The sequence below is a fragment of the Echeneis naucrates genome, chromosome 21 (assembly GCF_900963305.1).
Source record: "Echeneis naucrates chromosome 21, fEcheNa1.1, whole genome shotgun sequence".
Lineage (NCBI taxonomy): Eukaryota > Metazoa > Chordata > Actinopteri > Carangiformes > Echeneidae > Echeneis > Echeneis naucrates.
The window spans coordinates 5,373,851-5,391,573 of NC_042531.1; the positions used below are offsets into that span (position 1 = coordinate 5,373,851).

The 17,723-nt window shown below is 40.5% G+C and overlaps 2 protein-coding genes across 5 annotated transcripts; one reads left to right on the forward strand and one right to left on the reverse strand.

The window, feature by feature from the left end:
* The first annotated feature begins 142 nt into the window (after positions 1-142).
* On the forward strand, positions 143-9,887 carry phf11 (PHD finger protein 11). Its single transcript, XM_029530633.1, has 18 exons — positions 143-289; positions 3,333-3,437; positions 3,536-3,669; positions 3,801-3,829; positions 3,919-3,989; positions 4,273-4,343; positions 4,466-4,515; positions 4,607-4,677; positions 4,778-4,800; positions 4,919-4,980; positions 5,052-5,140; positions 5,227-5,252; positions 5,950-5,984; positions 6,080-6,144; positions 6,377-6,500; positions 7,128-7,454; positions 7,541-7,612; positions 8,415-9,887. Exons 1-18 carry the CDS (start codon positions 179-181, stop codon positions 8,489-8,491), a joined length of 1,542 nt encoding a protein of 513 aa, XP_029386493.1. The 5' UTR covers positions 143-178; the 3' UTR covers positions 8,492-9,887.
* Positions 9,429-16,295, reverse strand: LOC115062023 (RCC1 and BTB domain-containing protein 1). Of its 4 annotated transcripts, XM_029530631.1 has the most exons (13): positions 16,159-16,295; positions 15,156-15,215; positions 14,372-14,611; positions 13,620-13,770; positions 13,381-13,547; positions 13,085-13,243; positions 12,887-12,994; positions 12,533-12,675; positions 12,258-12,448; positions 11,203-11,329; positions 10,947-11,098; positions 10,711-10,841; positions 10,146-10,286 (listed from the first exon to the last, which is right to left on the reverse strand). In XM_029530631.1, exons 3-13 carry the CDS (start codon positions 14,495-14,497, stop codon positions 10,146-10,148), a joined length of 1,596 nt encoding a protein of 531 aa, XP_029386491.1. In that variant the 5' UTR covers positions 14,498-14,611; positions 15,156-15,215; positions 16,159-16,295. The 4 variants fall into 4 exon arrangements, with proteins under 4 accessions (XP_029386489.1, XP_029386490.1, XP_029386491.1 ...); XM_029530629.1 differs by having other exon boundaries at positions 9,429-10,286; positions 10,711-11,098; XM_029530630.1 differs by having other exon boundaries at positions 9,429-10,286; positions 10,711-11,098; positions 16,147-16,246.
* Between the last annotated feature and the right edge of the window lie 1,428 nt (positions 16,296-17,723).

Consider the following 17,723-nt stretch of genomic DNA (forward strand, 5'->3'; position numbering starts at 1 on the left):
GGACACAGAAAATTCACAAAAATTCACATCTAAACACCCTTTGGAAGGTTTTGGTAGTTCGACGGGGGGATGTTTCATTGACAACCTGGCAACCCAACACCAACCGGATGAGGAAGTCGGTCCGGTAACGGGAAGTCGTCGGTGTGATCTGAACTGTGAAGATCCACGGCCGCCAAAGATGAGTCCCGGCCGGAGGGTGTCCTGCGTCCTGTGTCAGCGGTCCGAGGAGACCAAAGTGACCGGAGCCCTGTCCTCCCAGGACCGGATCACCGCCCACCAGAACTGCCTGGTAGGTCCTGCACACAACACAACACAAACCTGGAGACAGTAGAAGCACAACACAAACCTGGAGACAGAGAAAACACAACACAAACCTGTAGACAGAGAAAACACAACACAAACCTGGAGACAGAGAAAACACAACACAAACCTGGAGACAGGAGAAAACACAACACAAACCTGTAGACAGAGAAAACACAACACAAACCTGGAGACAGAGAAAACACAACACAAACCTGGAGACAGAGAAAACACAACACAAACCTGGAGACAGTAGAAACAATACAAACCTGCTCACAGTAGAATCAACACAAACCTGGAGACAGAGAAAACACAACACAAATCTGGAGACAGGAGAAAACACAACACAAACCTGGAGACAGAGAAAACACAACACAAATCTGGAGACAGGAGAAAACACAACACAAACCTGGAGACAGAGAAAACACAACACAAACCTGGAGACAGGAGAAAACACAACACAAACCTGGAGACAGGAGAAAACACAACACAACACAAACCTGTAGACAGAGAAAACACAACACAAACCTGTAGACAGAGAAAACACAACACAAACCTGGAGACAGGAGAAAACACAACACAAACCTGTAGACAGAGAAAACACAACACAAACCTGGAGACAGAGAAAACACAACACAAACCTGTAGACAGAGAAAACACAACACAAACCTGTAGACAGAGAAAACACAACACAAACCTGGAGACAGAGAAAACAAAACACAACACAACACAAACCTGTAGACAGTAGAAGCACAACACAAACCTGTAGACAGAGAAAACACAACACAAACCTGGAGACAGAGAAAACAAAACACAACACAACACAAACCTGTAGACAGTAGAAGCACAACACAAACCTGTAGACAGAGAAAACACAACACAAACCTGGAGACAGTAGAAGCACAACACAAACCTGGAGACAGGAGAAAACACAACACAAACCTGTAGACAGAGAAAACACAACACAAACCTGGAGACAGAGAAAACACAACACAACACAAACCTGGAGACAGGAGAAACACAACACAACAACACAATAGAAACCTGCACACAGTAGAAACAATACAAACCTGCACACAGTGGAAACACAATACAAACCTGCACACAGTAGAAACAATACAAAACTGCACACAGTAGAAACAATACAAAACTGCACACAGTAGAAACAACACAAAACTGCACACAGTGGAAACACAATAGAAACCTGCACACAGTGGAAACACAACACAAACCTGCACACAGTAGAAACAATACAAACCTGCACACAGTAGAAACAATACAAACCTGCACACAGTGGAAACACAATACAAACCTGCTCACAGTAGAAACACAACACAAACCTGCTCACAGTAGAAACAATACAAACCTGCACACAGTAGAAACAACACAAACCTACACACAGTGGAAACACAATAGAAACCTGCAGACTTTGCATGTTGTGCCCAGCATGTGCAGCTGCCACACCCTGAGATCAAGAGGGGGTAGATTAGTTTCCTTTGAGGCGTATTTGTGGTAGATATTCAGGCATCTGCCTTCCGGCCCTCTCTGGGGATTTTAAAACCCCACAAACTGCCCAAACTCAGTCAGGACTGCGTCAAATTTTAATATTTTAAAGTTGGCAGAAAAGCAACACTAATAAAATTAAATAAAATAAAAAAAATTCGGATGTTAACAGAAAGTCCGCCATTTTGAATTGAAGTCCTGATTTTCACCCAATTTATTTTCTCTGACGAACTCCTCCTGCCCTTTTGATCCAAATGGCTTCATGCTCACTCATGATCATCTCAACTGTTTGACAATGAGCAGGTATCATTTTTATTTTTATTTTTATTCCGATATTCCTGCTGGAGCCAATTTAAACTGTGACCATAAAACAGGAAGTGCTCCATTCTGTCCCTAATGTTGCCTTTACTCACACTTTACTGAAGTGGAGCTCAGAAAAACAGTCAGTCTGACATCCAAGATGCTTAAATGCAATCTTTTCTGTGTTTATTACGAATAAAGCAAGATGTCTGACTTCCACATCACACAGATTATACAACCTTCAGCGTGCAGTCACTGAGCAGTTTATAAATCTGAGTGAAAAAGGGGGATTTTGGCTGTTTGGGTCGATTGTTGAACTGCTGATTTGTTTGATTTTAAGACTCAGCACACTCTAGAGTTTACACAGACTAATGTAGGAGACATAACATCCGGTGTGCAGACAGGCACACCGTGTTGCTTGCAGAGGTTGGAGTAGATAACCAACATTTTCAGCTGCGATGGACAGAAGAGGAAAAACGTAGGCGAGCGAGCCAAAACAGCAGAACCTCACAAACCTGAGGCTGCAGTGAGAACAGGTTCAACGAAAACGGACATCAGAAGACCGACCCGGGCTGCTGGGGTTAATCTGGATTTCTTCTGAGGTGGCAGCAACCTGAATCGATGGACCCAAACTGCCTCCTGTCAACAAACCAAACTGGTGTTGGTCCATTGTTGGTGTCTTCTTCTCCAACTTTGCCCCCACCGTTGACTTTACGACTTAAATTTACTACTTCTTGTTTCTTCTTTCTATGTGCTATCTTCATCAGTGCCACAGATCAGAACCTGTCTTAAACAGGTTTTTTTTTTTTTACATTACATTACATTTTACATTTATAAATAACCTTTTGCTAATTATTTATTACATAGTCAGATACAGTAACCAATTAGGAGCGTTGAAAAGGGTAATGAGAATTAAGTTTTAGTGCACGTTTTATAAAACAAATACATTTAAAAAAGGTGCGACCAAGTTTGGTAAATCGCTCTTTCAACTGTAATTTTTTTTTTTTCTTTTCATTTTTACCAGGTCATCAACATGAAATTGTAGAAAGTTATTATTTGCTGAATTGTAGTTTGGTGGTTTTGACACCACTATGCTGCACTTTGCTATTGCTCATCTTTATGCTTTTAATGTACAGATGTCCATTCAGGCCTACTGTACGACCTGAACATTTCTATATGTATCGTGGCTCGACTGCATCACCTTCACTTGTGTGGTTTCTGTTTCACAGTTATATTCCTCGGGTCTTTTTTGCCGGTATTCGCCGGAGTTTGACGACCTGTTTGGTTTCTCCGTGGAAGATGTGATCAAAGAAGTTAGACGAGGAAACAAACTGGTAAAGATACCTGACGCTGTAAGATAGGAAATGGCCTCACGGACTAACTGTTTGTCTTTCAAACCACTTTTCTTGTGTTATTCATTTGTTTGTGTCAGAATTGTTATAGATGTAAGAAAAAAGGTGCCACTGCTGGATGTGAAGTCAGCCGCTGTAAGAGGTCCTTCCACTACCCCTGTGCTGTTCAAGCGGGAGCTGAGATTATTGAAGACCCTGACAATGGGAAGTATGGGTCAGTGCCAAATACCCGTTTACCTTCCTGTCCTGCATTTTTCTTTATCTGTTTCACTCCAGTTGAAATGAAACTACCACGAAGAACAGATCATTTTTCTAAAATGATATTTGTGTTTTTTCAATCATCAGGCTATTCTGCTTGAAACACCATCCAGAAAGTAAGTGGGCATCCCGGAAATGTTTTATTTCTGTGAGTTATTTTTTTTTTTTTTTTATGAGATGATATATGTGAATATGAATTTTTCAGGATCACAAATCAGCGGCGCTGTGAATGGTTCTGGAGGCCTCAGTGATCACAATGGAGCTGGACCATCGAAGGTTTGAAGAAGAAATTATGCACAGTTACAAAACAACATGTCACACAATACATGGATTTCTACTTTTTTATGTATTTATTTATTTTTCCAGTGAAATAGCATTTGCACAATAGTTCCAATGTCTTAATTGGATACAGTAAATATTAGCTTTCATTAAATTTGTCAGTAGAGATGAAATAATTATATTTATGTATTTATTCCAAAAACAATTTTTCCGTTGCCCAGTGAGTCTGGGGCCCGAAGTCTGTTTAGGAAGAAATGATATCCATGTGTGTTTATTCGAGGTTCATTGTCTCACTTGTGAGAAGAAAGAAGGGAAGATCAGCCTGGATAGTTTGTCTAATAACATTATTAAGTGAGTATGTTTGCAAACATCTTCCTCCATCTTTTTTTAACTCTCTAATTAATTTCTAATCATCTCTCAACATTCATATATGATCACAGCCACTTGTGACAACTAGACGTGTGTGTTTTCAGGTTGTACTGTGACAAACATGCTCCTTCTTCACATAAGAGGGGCACCTACGGTAAGTCCTCTTCTGGGAGTCCCATTTTATTCTGTTTAACTTTATCATCGTTATCATTATCACACTTTAAATGTCTTTTTTCTTCCTACAGGAGACTCTGCGGCAGCCAGACCATCTGGTTGTAACAGTGACTCAAACTCATCCAGCTGTTCGACCTCCAAGGTTCACAGTCACCTTAAATAAAACCTTTTATGATATTATTTCATTCCTCTTCAGCTTGATTCAGTGAATTTCGGTAATTTTGCTTTTGCTTTTGAAACAGAGAGAGTTGAGTCTCAATCAGAAGTAAGTGTTTCATATGTCTATGTTTGTGCTGTCCATCTAACGTTTTTTTCCTCACAGTTAAATTGTACCTTTCGTTTCAAAAAGCCTTTTCTTATCTTACATTGTCTCTTTTGTCCAGACAGGAGAGTCACTCCAAAAGTAAAACCATAGCGAGGAGAATATCTTATTCCTCAAATTCAGGTAAACAGCTTCATGAAGTGAGAGAACTATTTCAGTAATGAACCACTGAATAAATCATTTGTCTTCTACAGATGAGAACGAAACAGCTAGAGAAATTGGAATCTTTGCTCCTTTAGAGTCAGACATCGATGAAACTCCAAATTCTTCTTTTGAGAATCAAGTGAGTCTAATAATGATCCTCTTAACTGATCATCTTACAGTCATTTAATAATGTTTCATAACATGATATCATTCATTCTTGTTCAGTTTATGACTCTGCAGCAATTAATGAGGTAAGAGCAATCCAATGAATCTAAGCATTTTATTTATTTATTGAGGATATTTAATATAGGGTGTACGGCTTTTTTTTGCTAACCAGTCAGTACTGTAGGAGATCACAATTTCCCCTTCCTGGGTTGCAGCATTGAACAATGGCCAGAGGTGCAGAGCATTATGATGTCACAGTGAAGTTGACCTTTGACCTTTTGAGTAAAACATAGCTGCAGGTGACCTTTTTTTTTTTTTTTTTTTTTTTTGTTATTGAACATTCATCCTATAATGAGCACATACATTCTTGAGTCATGGGGGAAAAGTTATTTCGGGAAGTCACTGTGATCTTTGACCTTTGAAGTTCAAACTCAAATCCGATGGAATATTTGTGTCGAATCAAGGTGTTCTTTAGGTGTGTTCATAACACTGCTCTTCACCTCTGACCTTTGACCACCACAAATCTAAACACGTTGTCCTCCAGTTGAAATGTGTAGCAAACGAGTTCTGTCCTAAGATCTTTATTTCATTTTTTTATTTATTTAAATTGCTTAAATATTAAATTACTCTGACAAATACCTCTGTCAAGATTTTGTTACTTTTTCTTAGAGGCCTGATATAAAGAATTAGAACACATTTTTAATTTTTTTTCATGTTGTCAGCTCTTTGCGTTTGAGAAATTGATCCTCTGCTGTAGTTTTTGATGTTTTTCTGCTTTTACAGAAAAAACACAGACACTCTTAAAGACTCCGCTTCAGGTAAATTGTCCCAGCAGATTCTGTGCATATAGATCATGCAGCTAAAACATGATGCTTTGTTCAAATGTTACAAACTCCTTCTGTCTCCCTTAAAGGAAGCCAACCAAAGGATGGAAACCAAGGTGGCGCTAAAGACGATGATGAAATCACAATAGATTCAGTGAGTTTTCATGTACATGTTAACTTTATGACTGTCCCATGTCCCGTTGGGTTTTTTAACAACATTTCTTCTAAATTTCTCTTTTATCTGATATTCTTTTGCTGACAGCTTCTTGAGACAAATTTTCCTGAAAACAATATTTAACCGCAGCATTTGTATGCTTCTGATATGTTAATTTTATGTAGTATGTCAGTACAGAACAGAGTTGTGTTATAATATATGATGTTTCTAGGATGCTGAATCTGTGAGTCTGCTTCCTATGGATAGCTGTAAGGAGGCATCAGCGGGGCCAGCACTCTCACCTACTGTCTGTTTGGTGAAGACGCCAGTGCAGGCAAAAAAGAGAAAACATGAAGGTCAGTTTTACTTTGACGGGGACAAAATAGTTTCTTTGAAAAGCAGTCCTATCATTACATGAACTTTTTTTTTTTTTTTTTTTTTTTTTTTTTCAAAAAGTGAGGCAGTGACTCTGCCGGCCGTTTTTTTGGATACCACTGGTCCAGTTTCTGCCAAAAAACGGAGTCACCCCCTTTAAAACGTTTAAGACAAACCATGACTCGATGCATAGTTTGATCAGAGGCCCCTCGATGCTCAGGATAACAGGGGGACTTCTGACTTTTTCTCAATCTTTGTTGCTGACAAGTAGGTCAGATAGACCAGTCTGTGGTCTGAACATCTGCTTAATGGAAGAGGTACAAACTTTAGTACAGTTTGAATCTGTTCTGATGTTGTGTTAAAGTACAAATACCTGTAACCTTTTATAGTATTACCTGTTCTTTATGGTACCAGAACCTGAAAATCACATGAGCATGGGAAAAGGAGTCCAATCAATTTGAGTAAAATAAAATTTTAGATGACATGAAAAACATTTTTCTGCTGTTTTTGCTGGCAGTTAGAAACGATTCAACTAAAAAAATGATGGTATTAAAACGTAGCGTCATTATGTAAGTGTTTATAAGACATGGAGCTGTCTCTTTCCGCAGAGTCCAGTCCCAAAGACAATCCTGTGCACTCTCCTGATCAACATGTCGGTGAACCCTCCAGGCTTCCTCCTTCTCCTCGTCCCAAAGCCAACAGTGATCCTGGCTCGGCTGTTATGCCGGCTCCACCTGAAACCATCTGTGCGTCCCTCATCTCCTCCTCTCCCTCTCCTGTGGGCCCTCGCTCTGGCCCAAAGCTCAGCGTCGACTCCCCAAGCTTCTGGAAAAGCTGCAACATGGCCGGATGCACACAGGCCATCTTCACTGATTTCGTTAATGAGATGAATGATCTTGCCAACAAAATCCAGTCGGACCAGGCCAGCCGGGAAGGTCAGAGACGATCCAACGTGCTCTCCATCTCCGTGTCACTGTTATGTTTTTAGCACGGCTACATCAGCCCTCTTTTCTTTTCACAGATTATGATCTTGCACTGAGAGTGATGATGGCTTCTGGGAAGCTGGCAGGTCTTGTGGCAAAGCAGCAGAAAGGTGAACGACAATCTTAAGTTTTACTTTTTGCTGTGTCGTACTTTAACGTATTTAGCGTTTAACGAAGGTTGAGAATTGCCGACGTTTAAACCTTTTGCTTTAGACAACATGACATTTCTTTGGCATCAACAGATTGGAGATCTTTGCGTCTGCAGATTTATTTGATGTTTGCTGAGCCGTTAGGTCCTTTGTTAGGCTCCAAAACAAATTTATAAATGGGCTGCACAGAGAGCTGCAAATTCAATCAATTAATTCAATTAATTTTGTAGACTGTAGGAAAATGAATCAGCTGAAACCTTAAGCTATTTGGATACATAATTTTCTTCATCTATGAGGCACAAACTCCAAGTATTTGCTTTTGTTATAGCTTCTCATATAGCTTCATTACACGGTATTTGATTCAAATATGTGCAGGCTTTGGATTATTGATGATTTGAGCTCTGGATGATGAATTGAGAAAAAAAATCTGTAGTTTAATTGATTTTAAAAGTGATTTGTCAGTTCCAGTCTGAGTGCCATCCTGCTGAAAAATTAGTTAAAATAGCTTGTTTTGGGAAGTATGGGAGCTGAGTTTGGATATCAAAGTCATATTTTAGCTTTTCTCAACCAAATGTCAAAATGAAGTCAGGATTCTGACTACTTTCTGAACTCAACGTCCGTTCATCACAGAGAAAATACATGACGGCTAGATAAATGCAGATTAGGCCAAAGATCGACACTTAAGATTCAGTTTGCATGCTTAACTTTGTTGTAAAATGTGTAATGTGTTAAAAGTTCAACATTTCCATTGTTGATTTTACAGCGTTACGACAGAAACAAATAGAGCTGACACAAGCAGAAGCAGCGATAGGAGAGGTGATGTCAGCGCTGAGGCAATGATTCCATCGGCAGCTACTCCAACCTGGAGGTCAAGGTTACACCAATCTTTCTTTCAGTATATTCAGTTTTTTTTTTTTTGTTGTTGCTTTATGTGAAGTCATAAATTTAATGCCAGTGGACATGGTTGGTTGGATATGGAAATGTAAAGCTGTGTCAAAATTGGTGCTGACAATTTGAAAGTACTTTAAGCTTTTGAAACATCAATGTTAGAATGAGATGTCCGATTGTGTGACCATTTCAAAAGCAAAACCAAATGAAGAATTGAAAATAACATTTGTCCATATCCAAGTATTGAAATATTTTTTATGTACCTACCATTTCTTTCAATCCACGCGGTTTTTTTTTGTTTTTGTTTTTTTTTTTTTGCTCTTTTTTTGGCTTTTTTGCTGTAATTATCTGCAGCATTACTACATTGTTATTGACAAAACACATGGACATGACATGGAAAAATCAATTTTTCTGTCTTTTGAATGTTCGATGTAGCTCTATGTAGCGCTGTGGTCTTCCCCAAAGTTACTAACTGCAGGAATGTTACTGGGTTGTCAACGGCTGACCAAAAGTTCAATCTAGTAACCAAAATGATGTTTACAGTTGAGTATTTGTAAGCATTTATATATATACAAGTTTAGTTTTGTTCGTGTTTACATTAAAAAGGGAATTTGGGTTCTTAGGTGCATTTTTACAAATGGTACAAATGGTTAGATTTTTTTTTGGTCATATATTTTTCTTATTTTAAGTGATCTTTGAAGTATTGAGACAATACTAATGCTTTGGTCGTAAAATGGTTTGTATTTTGTAATTTTGAAGATTATGCTAAAGTTAAATAGCACTCTAGTTTTTCTAGTATTCCCGACATAAATAAAAATACGTCTTTTTGGTGATAATTTTTTAAATAACGATGAAAAAGAGAAAACACAAGCAAATAAACCACTTTTCATTTACTTTCAAAATGTAACGCATTTCATATCAAGGAAAAATGATTGACTTGGAAAATGGAAATGTCCAGCAAATAGTTTCTTCAAAATACACAGCAGCAGTGCAGATGTTGCTGAAAATGTTATTTTCGGTATCCAGCAGATATGTAATACAGAGTCATGCCACACTAAATGATTTTAATAATATGTTTTGCTGTAGCACAAAATATCAACTTTCCAATCAAAGCAATGCATATTTAAGTGAAATCTGGGTTTAGCTCAACTGTAGAGCTCCAGACAGCAGCCTGAAAACCAAGAGCCCTGATTCCACATCTACACTCTGATGTGGAACATATTAAAAATACAAGTGCAAAGACTGAGGCTGTAACTTGGTCAGTTCAACATAAATAGAAAAAGTAATCCAAAAAAAAAAAAAAAAAATCAAGCAAAAAAGAAACTTGATCAAGGGATAATGACCTTTACACAACATGTGTAAATTAATATGCATCCAGGCACTGAGGCACACACCTACTGTCTCTGAACGCTGCTACCTGCCTGCTGTTGGGCTGTACAGACCGTGCTGGTCTGGAATGAGATAAAAAAAAATATTTCCACCGCGTCAGTGAAAGTGACTGAAGCTGACTGGGGATGACGACAGAGACGATGTCTTGAGAACTGAATCCTGCAGCACTCTCCTGCTTCATCGTCTCCGTCTGTTCCCGTCATAACATCGAGTCTAGTCAGTTTTTGAAGGCTCCGCAGCGGCTGGCACGACATATAAACTCTTTGAGCAAGTTGCCGTCAATTTGCCAAAAAGCAGCAGTCTGGGTCACCTCAGTCAGGTGATTCACGCAGAATTTGAAGCAGAACTCCTCAAGGTCCTGAAAGACAAAAAGAAGAGCAGAAATAACAAGAGTCCATCATTTTGTTGACCATTCAGTAAGAAATAAATGAAATTCTCTGAATAATTCTTTACCCCAACACGTCTCTGGTTTCTTTAATTTGGGCAAAGTTTAAACAAGTTAAACAATAAATTCATAACACAGATTACAATAATTACAGTACTACAAAATACCCTGACAGACCATGTGATCTGGAATCACTGATAATGTGGATTTAAAACTTCTACTGCACATGAGTTGTTCATTATACATCCTTAACACCATGTTTAAATGAGCAACATCAGTATTTTTTTTTTTTTTTATCACCTGAAATCTTTCTTACGCTTTAAAAGAATAATCTGTTATTATTGTTACAGCTCTAAAAGGAAAATATTGGCTTTATACACATATGGTGAAAACTGACCTCTGCATCATAGCGCACAGCAGCAGACAACAAGGAGAAGGCGTTTTCAACCGTGATTCCTCTCTTGATTATGTGTTGGCAAAGTCGTTTCAGGCGGTTCTCACAATACGATGTTGCCAGATCCAACAGTCCTGATGGGAGGAACAGGAACAGAGAGGAAGACTGTAAGGAGGAACAACTGACAGGATGTGAGATCAGACGGTGACGTGTGTTTGTGAGAGGAGGGCATGTCTGACCAATAGCATCCTCAGGAGGCAGCTCCACGTCATCTGTGTAGAGGAACTCGAGGAAGGAGCGGTAGACCGGATAGGAGAACTGGTTTATTTCAATCACCTCCTTCATGTCTTCGTTCCAGTGGGACTGAAACATGGACCTGAAGTGTTCACACCTGCACCACATGTTTTAGGATGGATACAGATATTGTGGTATGACTGTAATTGTGACAGACAGTGTCATGACCAAAGTGGACCACTATGAGGTGGAAACTGTCACCTGATCTTGAGAACAGCTTTATGGACGTAGATATATTTGCCGTCGACACAGAACTTGAGGTCAGCCGTCTCTGGGTTGTCAAACTCCTTCTTCAGAGACTGGGCCACGGTCAAGAAGTCATCATGCTCTGCAGCCAGAAAACACACCCACACACATCAGCTTCTTAAAAATCTAAAACTGCTGCAGCCACTTTTCACCAGATATTTTTAGGAACATGAGAACAGGAAGGAACACAAAAAGAACCAGTGTCTGTCCAAGTGGTTTTGATCAGCCAACACATATTCTTAATTTCCCTTCAATCTTCCAACAAATAACCAAGTTCAGTTGACAAACTGCCCGTTAACAAATCCAATTAAAGTAAATGAATGTAAAAGCTCTACAGTTTAGATTTGGCCTCACTTTAAGGACCTGGTATTGTTTGTGTTGGCTCTTTGATCTCTGTAGTAACTTCATTGCTTTTCCCACAATACTACAGAAGAGGAAGGATGATGAATTAATTTTGGATATTTTAGTTTTAGTTTTTATTCTGTTTCGATAAAACTTAAACAAAACTACATGAAATAAAAGTTACAACGTCTTTTAATCGGTTCTCTCTGTGGAGATGAAGTAGCAGGACCAGGCCACGTTATTCATCACAGGCAACATTTATTCTTCTATTCTTGTCTTTTACTGATTTAAGTGCTTTTTCAAATTTCTGCAACTGAACATCTGGTTTTAAAAGCTGTCATATAAAATATTAAAATGTTTTCTTTCATACTTAAGCTTCACTTTTTGTTTTTTAATGTGCTGTACTGTTATACCTTAAAGGCAATCATCTGACGGGACAGCTGCAGCTATTAACACAAAACTGTTTTGAAAGCTCTCTCTTACTTTGTTTGTGTTGCTTTTCATTGTGTACAAGCATGAACTAAAAATGTTTAAAAACTAAATGAAAAAAAAGAAAGAAACTTGCTTTAAAACAGTGAACAGTAACAGAAACATGCTTACTGTTTGATGGACTTTAACATGAAATCAGTGCTTCAGTATTTTCAGTACGGTCGTCATTGAACACGTACCCATAGAGAGAAGCCTCCACATGACCGAAGGAGTAGCGAAGCACCCAAAGACATCGTCAGTACAGGTGAAGTGCGTGAGGTGAGGCAGCACGACGGACTGTCCCCTGCACTGGCCCCACATATACACCTGACCACTCTGAGTCTTTGCAGCCGACGTGTGTGTGGCGTGACAGGCGGCGATCTCTACGATTCTGTCAAAGAAGGCAGAACACAGAAACGGCGTCAGTGTGCAACACAGCGGAGGGAGGATCCGTTCAGTCTGTGCTGATGCTCACCTCTCCTTCTCAGTCATGATCTGAACTGGGCTCAGCTGGTTGCTCTTGTGGCCAGTGCCCAGTTGTCCATATGTGTTGGCCCCCCAAGCATAGAGCAACCCCTCGTCCGTCAGTGCCAGGGAGTGGGCGTAGCCTGAGACGATCTGAGGAGGATGTGGGCTCGATTAGTAACAATTATAACATAGCAAATGTAGCACACATCAAATTTTCAAGTAAAAAAAATTATAAAGAGTCGTCTGGTTTAGTTGATAGATGGTAGATTTGATTATTATCTGTTGCATATTGATAGAACTGAATAATTTACCAGATTTCACTGAAAAGTGAGTTTTTGTGTTTGTGTGTGTAGTTTCAAACCTGTTGCACACATAAACCTTGCAGAGCTGCAAGTCGGCAGGGAGTCAGCTGGTTTCCATTATTCCCAAGTCCTAGTTGTCCATTCCCATTATAACCCCAACCGTAAACCTTGCATAGACAAGGAGAGAACACAATTTTTTTAGGCTGGATATCACAAGATAAGACATTTTGTGTCTCCAGAATGAACCAAGCAGTCACCTCGCCGTTGTCCACTACCGCCAGAGATGATGTCTGACCACAGACGATACTGACGGCCACCTTGTTCTGCAGGCAGCTGGACACTCTTCGGGGGGTGGGCTGGTTCGCTGTGGAGCCTGAGCCCACCTGACCACAGTTGTTGTAGCCCCACGCATACACCTGTCAAACAACAACGTTTATGATCAAAGCGTATAATCGTTTTTCTGAGTAATGAAGAGTTCGTTATCTTAATCTAAGGGGAGACGGGTATTAGAAACCAGAAAAAAAATCTAAGATTAGTTCCACCCTAGACCTACTTCTCCCGAATCAGTCAGAGCCATCGAGTGATGAGAACCACAGGCCACCTCTGTGACCTTCTTATTGAGCAGATTGACAGAGACGAGCACCGGTGCTACTCCTTGGTTGGTTGTTCCATTTCCCAGTTGGCTGTAGCCATTATGTCCCCAGGCAAACAGCTCTCCATCTAAAACAGAAAGATTAGTCATCCTGCAGCACTCTGTTGGCCAACTGTGAAGAGGAGGATTTGTGCAGCTACCCTCTGTGGCCAGCAGAATGTGTGGTCCGCTGCCATAGCTGAGGCTGACCACTTTCCTCCCGCTCAGAAAGTCCAGCTTCTTGGGGACGATGGTGCTCTGGCTGTCTCCTGTTCCCAGGCAGTTGCTGCAGTTCAACCCAAGCACATAGACCTGAGTGTGGCGGGGGTGGGGGGTGGGGGGGCATTTAATGTGGATCAGTGATAAGCAGGGCTAAGCAAAGACAGACGGAGTCAGCTGAGTAACTGGTCACATAGCAAACACACAAAGATCAACACTATCAGGCAGCACTGACAATAACTGACAACATGGCCCAATGCAAAAAGCCCCGCAGGGTTCAACATTAAATAAATAACCAAAGAACAAAATTATGTAAAACATGCAAACATGAGCCTGTCAGCTAACTCTGTCAGAGTTTAATCTGACACATTACACAGAGGGGGCGGGGGGTGACGGCGGTTACTGTTGGTTTAGCAATGCTATGAGGAATGTGAAACTCAACTAAAACAGTAAAACTGCTACAATGCTGTGACCTTGACAGACAAATAATGAAGCAGAAGTCTGCGTCACTACGATTATCAATGAGAGCTGAATGTGGCAGGAATGTGAAATCAACTGCTTCTTTTAGGAAACCAATCTGTACAAAATCGATCATGCTATCTGAACTTCTTATGAGTTAGCTCTGCGTTAAGAGGCCTCTGTCCCTTGAAAGATATCACACACCACCAACTCTGTTTTCCCAGCCACCTCTCACCTCATCGTCATTGGTGATGTAGATGGCCTCATTAGCAGACGTTCCAAACACACACGCTTTCTTTATGACGGAGAGCTCCTGAGGCCCCATCAGGCTGAAAATAGGCCATTTGGTTACGTCCACCATGATGCTGTGAGTCTGTGATGAAGGCGGCGGAGTTGGAGGGAAGGAGCTCAGTCCAAAGGCAGTTCAGGGGCAGGGGGAGAGTCTGGGTGGACAAGGCCGCCAGCGCTGCTGCGGCTTTTGTAGGTGGGTGTGAAAATATATACAGTTAGGAAGCATCAGATATTTTCAGAGTGCGCTTAAACAGGCACCTACGGGTTAAATGGTTAAATCATTTGGTACAAACAAGCTTCACACACATGCACTGATGTTCAGCTTAGTGAGAAATGATGTGAAACCTGCGCCTGATCTCACTGAGAAGATTAGAGCGAGGTTGGGTCATGTGGTGAAATATTAGTCCTGGGAGATCATGGCCGGTATGCATAAAGCTGCTCAGAGGGAAATTTTGGTCTTAAGTGCTTTAAAATTCTGAGTTGCAAAATATCTTTCTCAGCCTTTTGATTTATATATGTGGCTATGAAAAAACATGCAGGACTTGGTGTCAGCTCCCTGATTATTATGAGGAGCTCTAGAGGTTTCCTAACCCAGTTAAGACTACCAGCTACACGTCCAGAAGCTGTGTACACACTTTCACATATTTTAGGAACAGATTTCCTTAAAAATCACACCAAGCACAATGTTTAGGACTATTCTTCTGGAAAAAAAAAAAAAAAAATCTTACTTGTGTTTGTGAAGTTGCACAGCTAATTGGTGGTTTTTGGTGGCTGAGCCATGTAATGAACTGGAAAACAGAAACACAGACAGTGATGATGAGATAAACTCTGATAGTGACAACACACATGTACAACTTTAAAATAAAATAAAATATGGTGACTCCAGTATTTCAGTTTTATACCATCTTACAGTTCTTACTCTGTATGCTTTTTTTAAACACCAGACGAATACATTTAAAACTTTCATAGAAAGATTTTAAGTTAGTTCAAATTTGATCTTTAAGTGTAATATTAAAATGACACATTGATTCAGTATAAATGCTAAAATCATAAAAATAACACAAAGGAGGGACTCACTGTTGGTTCATTGGGCTGATTATTTTCATGGTGAACTGATCATCAGTTTAATCGATAAAGTAATAAAAAGTAGGACAATGAAAGACAACTAATCACATGTGAGAGGCTGAAATTAATAAATATTTGTCCTCACAGTTATCATTCAGTTTTCTAAATAATTGGCTCTGAGTATCTGATTAATTGACAGATAGAGAAAACAGTCACATGTAAACAAGGCGGTGTGGTGTTCATGGTGAAAACAACATTTGGATGAGAAGTGCTCCTGCAGGAGGACACCAACTAACGGACTACATTTCCCCAGCGTTGATGAAGAGCTCAGTGAGGCCTTGGTGTCCAACAGGCAGCTGTCTGTCTGTCTGTCTGTCTCTTTTTCTGTCTATCTGTCTGTTTGTCTCTTTTTCTTTCTGTCTGTTTTTCTGTCTGTCTGTTTTTCTTTCTGTGTGTCTGTCTCTTTTTCTTTCTGTCTGTTTTTCTGTCTCTCTTTTTCTGTCTGTCTCTTTTTCTTTCTGTCTGTTTTTCTGTCTGTCTGTCTCTTTTTCTGTCTGATTGTTTTAAACACATTATTCAGCAGACTGCAGCTGACAGACCGGAGCCAAACTCTGAAAGAGTAAAACACACACACACACCTACACACATACACACCTACACACACACCTGTTCACGGCCGGTGTCCGCGGTGGTTTGCCGGGTGAAGTTACCGGAGTGCCGGCCGTCGGTGGCCGTCGGTGGCCGTCGGTCCGCTCAGACTGTCTGCCGGAGCCGCCGCTTTCAGCTCCTCCCGGTTTATTTGCGGAAATGTGGCGGAAACGTGACGTCACGCGACCGCGAGACCAAAACAATCGACTGCGGATCGACCGACCGAATCGGGAAGTTTCACGTTTACCTGAGAGAGCTGCTCCGCATCAACACGGCACAACGATACACCGAACAGTTATTCCGTGTTTTTCTCAACCTGCAGTGGGTGTGATTACTCTGTCAACTGCTGCTCTGCCGAGGGCAAATGTGAATTTACTATTTTAATTTCTCTGGTGCCTGAAGTTGTGTTGTGTCAGTTTGTCCTTGTTACACTTACTTTTATTCAGGGAAGGAAAGGAATATATGAAAATATTGATGAGCCAGGACCTTATTTTTAGAGCTGCCAGTAGGCCCTGAGCATTTCAATGCACATGTGCTTGTATAGAAAAACCGAGGGCCTGTGGAATCTGGATGTAGGACAATCAGTGTTAATGTTCCACTATCTTACTTTGCACGTTTTGGCTGCACACCCCATATCTTTCACCCAAATCCAGGTTAATCATTGCCTTTAAGTTGGTGTGCTCACCATTACACGTGCACAGATACAGCAAACAGAAACTCTTAAATAAACAATGAGTTATTCCAAGCATTCACTGTAACCTGATGTTTCAACAGTAAAGAAAAAACATGTGACCATGTAGGGTCGCCTCTACAACATGAGTATGATGCTTGTGATTACTCATATTCACAAACAACACCAGAGGGGAAAGAATCCAGGTACATAAACAGACCACAACCCCATGACTCCCATCCTGTTATTTCAGGCTGAACTGCAAAACAAAGTACATAAACACGGGAAAAAGAAACGAAACGGTGAATTTGCCTTTTTCCAAGAAGGATGTGCTGTACATCTGTAGAACAGATTCAAGCACAAAAAAGGACAGGGGGAAAAAAAAAATCAAATACTTGGAATCCATTCTTCATAAAAGCTAATCACACTCATTCAAATTCGACTAGCTGCTACTGTATGTGTGAATCACAACACGTGCAGGCACGGAAGATCCAGCGGCTAAACAGCAATTTTATTTTGGTTAAGATCAGAAACACAGATCATGTCCTGAGGGCGAGATGAGGAGGATATGATATCAAAATCCCCTGACTGGTAATAGGATGGGGAGGGGGTGGAGAAGAGAGTAGAGGGAGGGGGGGGATGAGTGGGAGAGATGGTGTGTTACAATGTTCAGTGGGTAAGATCGGAGGGGGAGCGGTTACTCTCCACAGCAGAGAGCAGCACTGACCATTCCCAATGAAAACCCCAACAACAGGGAGGCCACGTTTCTGACTGCAGCCACATCTCCCATCTCTAAACTCTCCAGTCGCTCAAAGAATCTTTTCTATTCAATAAAACCTAGTTTTAGTTGAAATGAAAAACAAAAGGCACAATGATTTTCAACTCATTCTTGTCTTTAATATGCACAAGAGTT

Bases quoted from the DNA above. Each gene is read 5' to 3' on its own strand.
- phf11 (XM_029530633.1), top strand. From the start codon at position 179: ATGAGTCCCGGCCGGAGGGTGTCCTGCGTCCTGTGTCAGCGGTCCGAG. The intron at 3,830-3,918 runs GTAAGTGGGCAT...TGAATTTTTCAG, and splicing joins CTTGAAACACCATCCAGAAA to GATCACAAATCAGCGGCGCT. The intron at 5,253-5,949 runs GTAAGAGCAATC...CTGCTTTTACAG, and splicing joins ACTCTGCAGCAATTAATGAG to AAAAAACACAGACACTCTTA.
- LOC115062023 (XM_029530629.1), bottom strand. From the start codon at position 14,497: ATGGTGGACGTAACCAAATGGCCTATTTTCAGCCTGATGGGGCCTCAG. The intron at 12,449-12,532 runs GTGAGCATCAGC...CTTCTTTGACAG, and splicing joins ATCATGACTGAGAAGGAGAG to AATCGTAGAGATCGCCGCCT. The intron at 11,099-11,202 runs GTGACAGTTTCC...CATGTGGTGCAG, and splicing joins AAAGCTGTTCTCAAGATCAG to GTGTGAACACTTCAGGTCCA.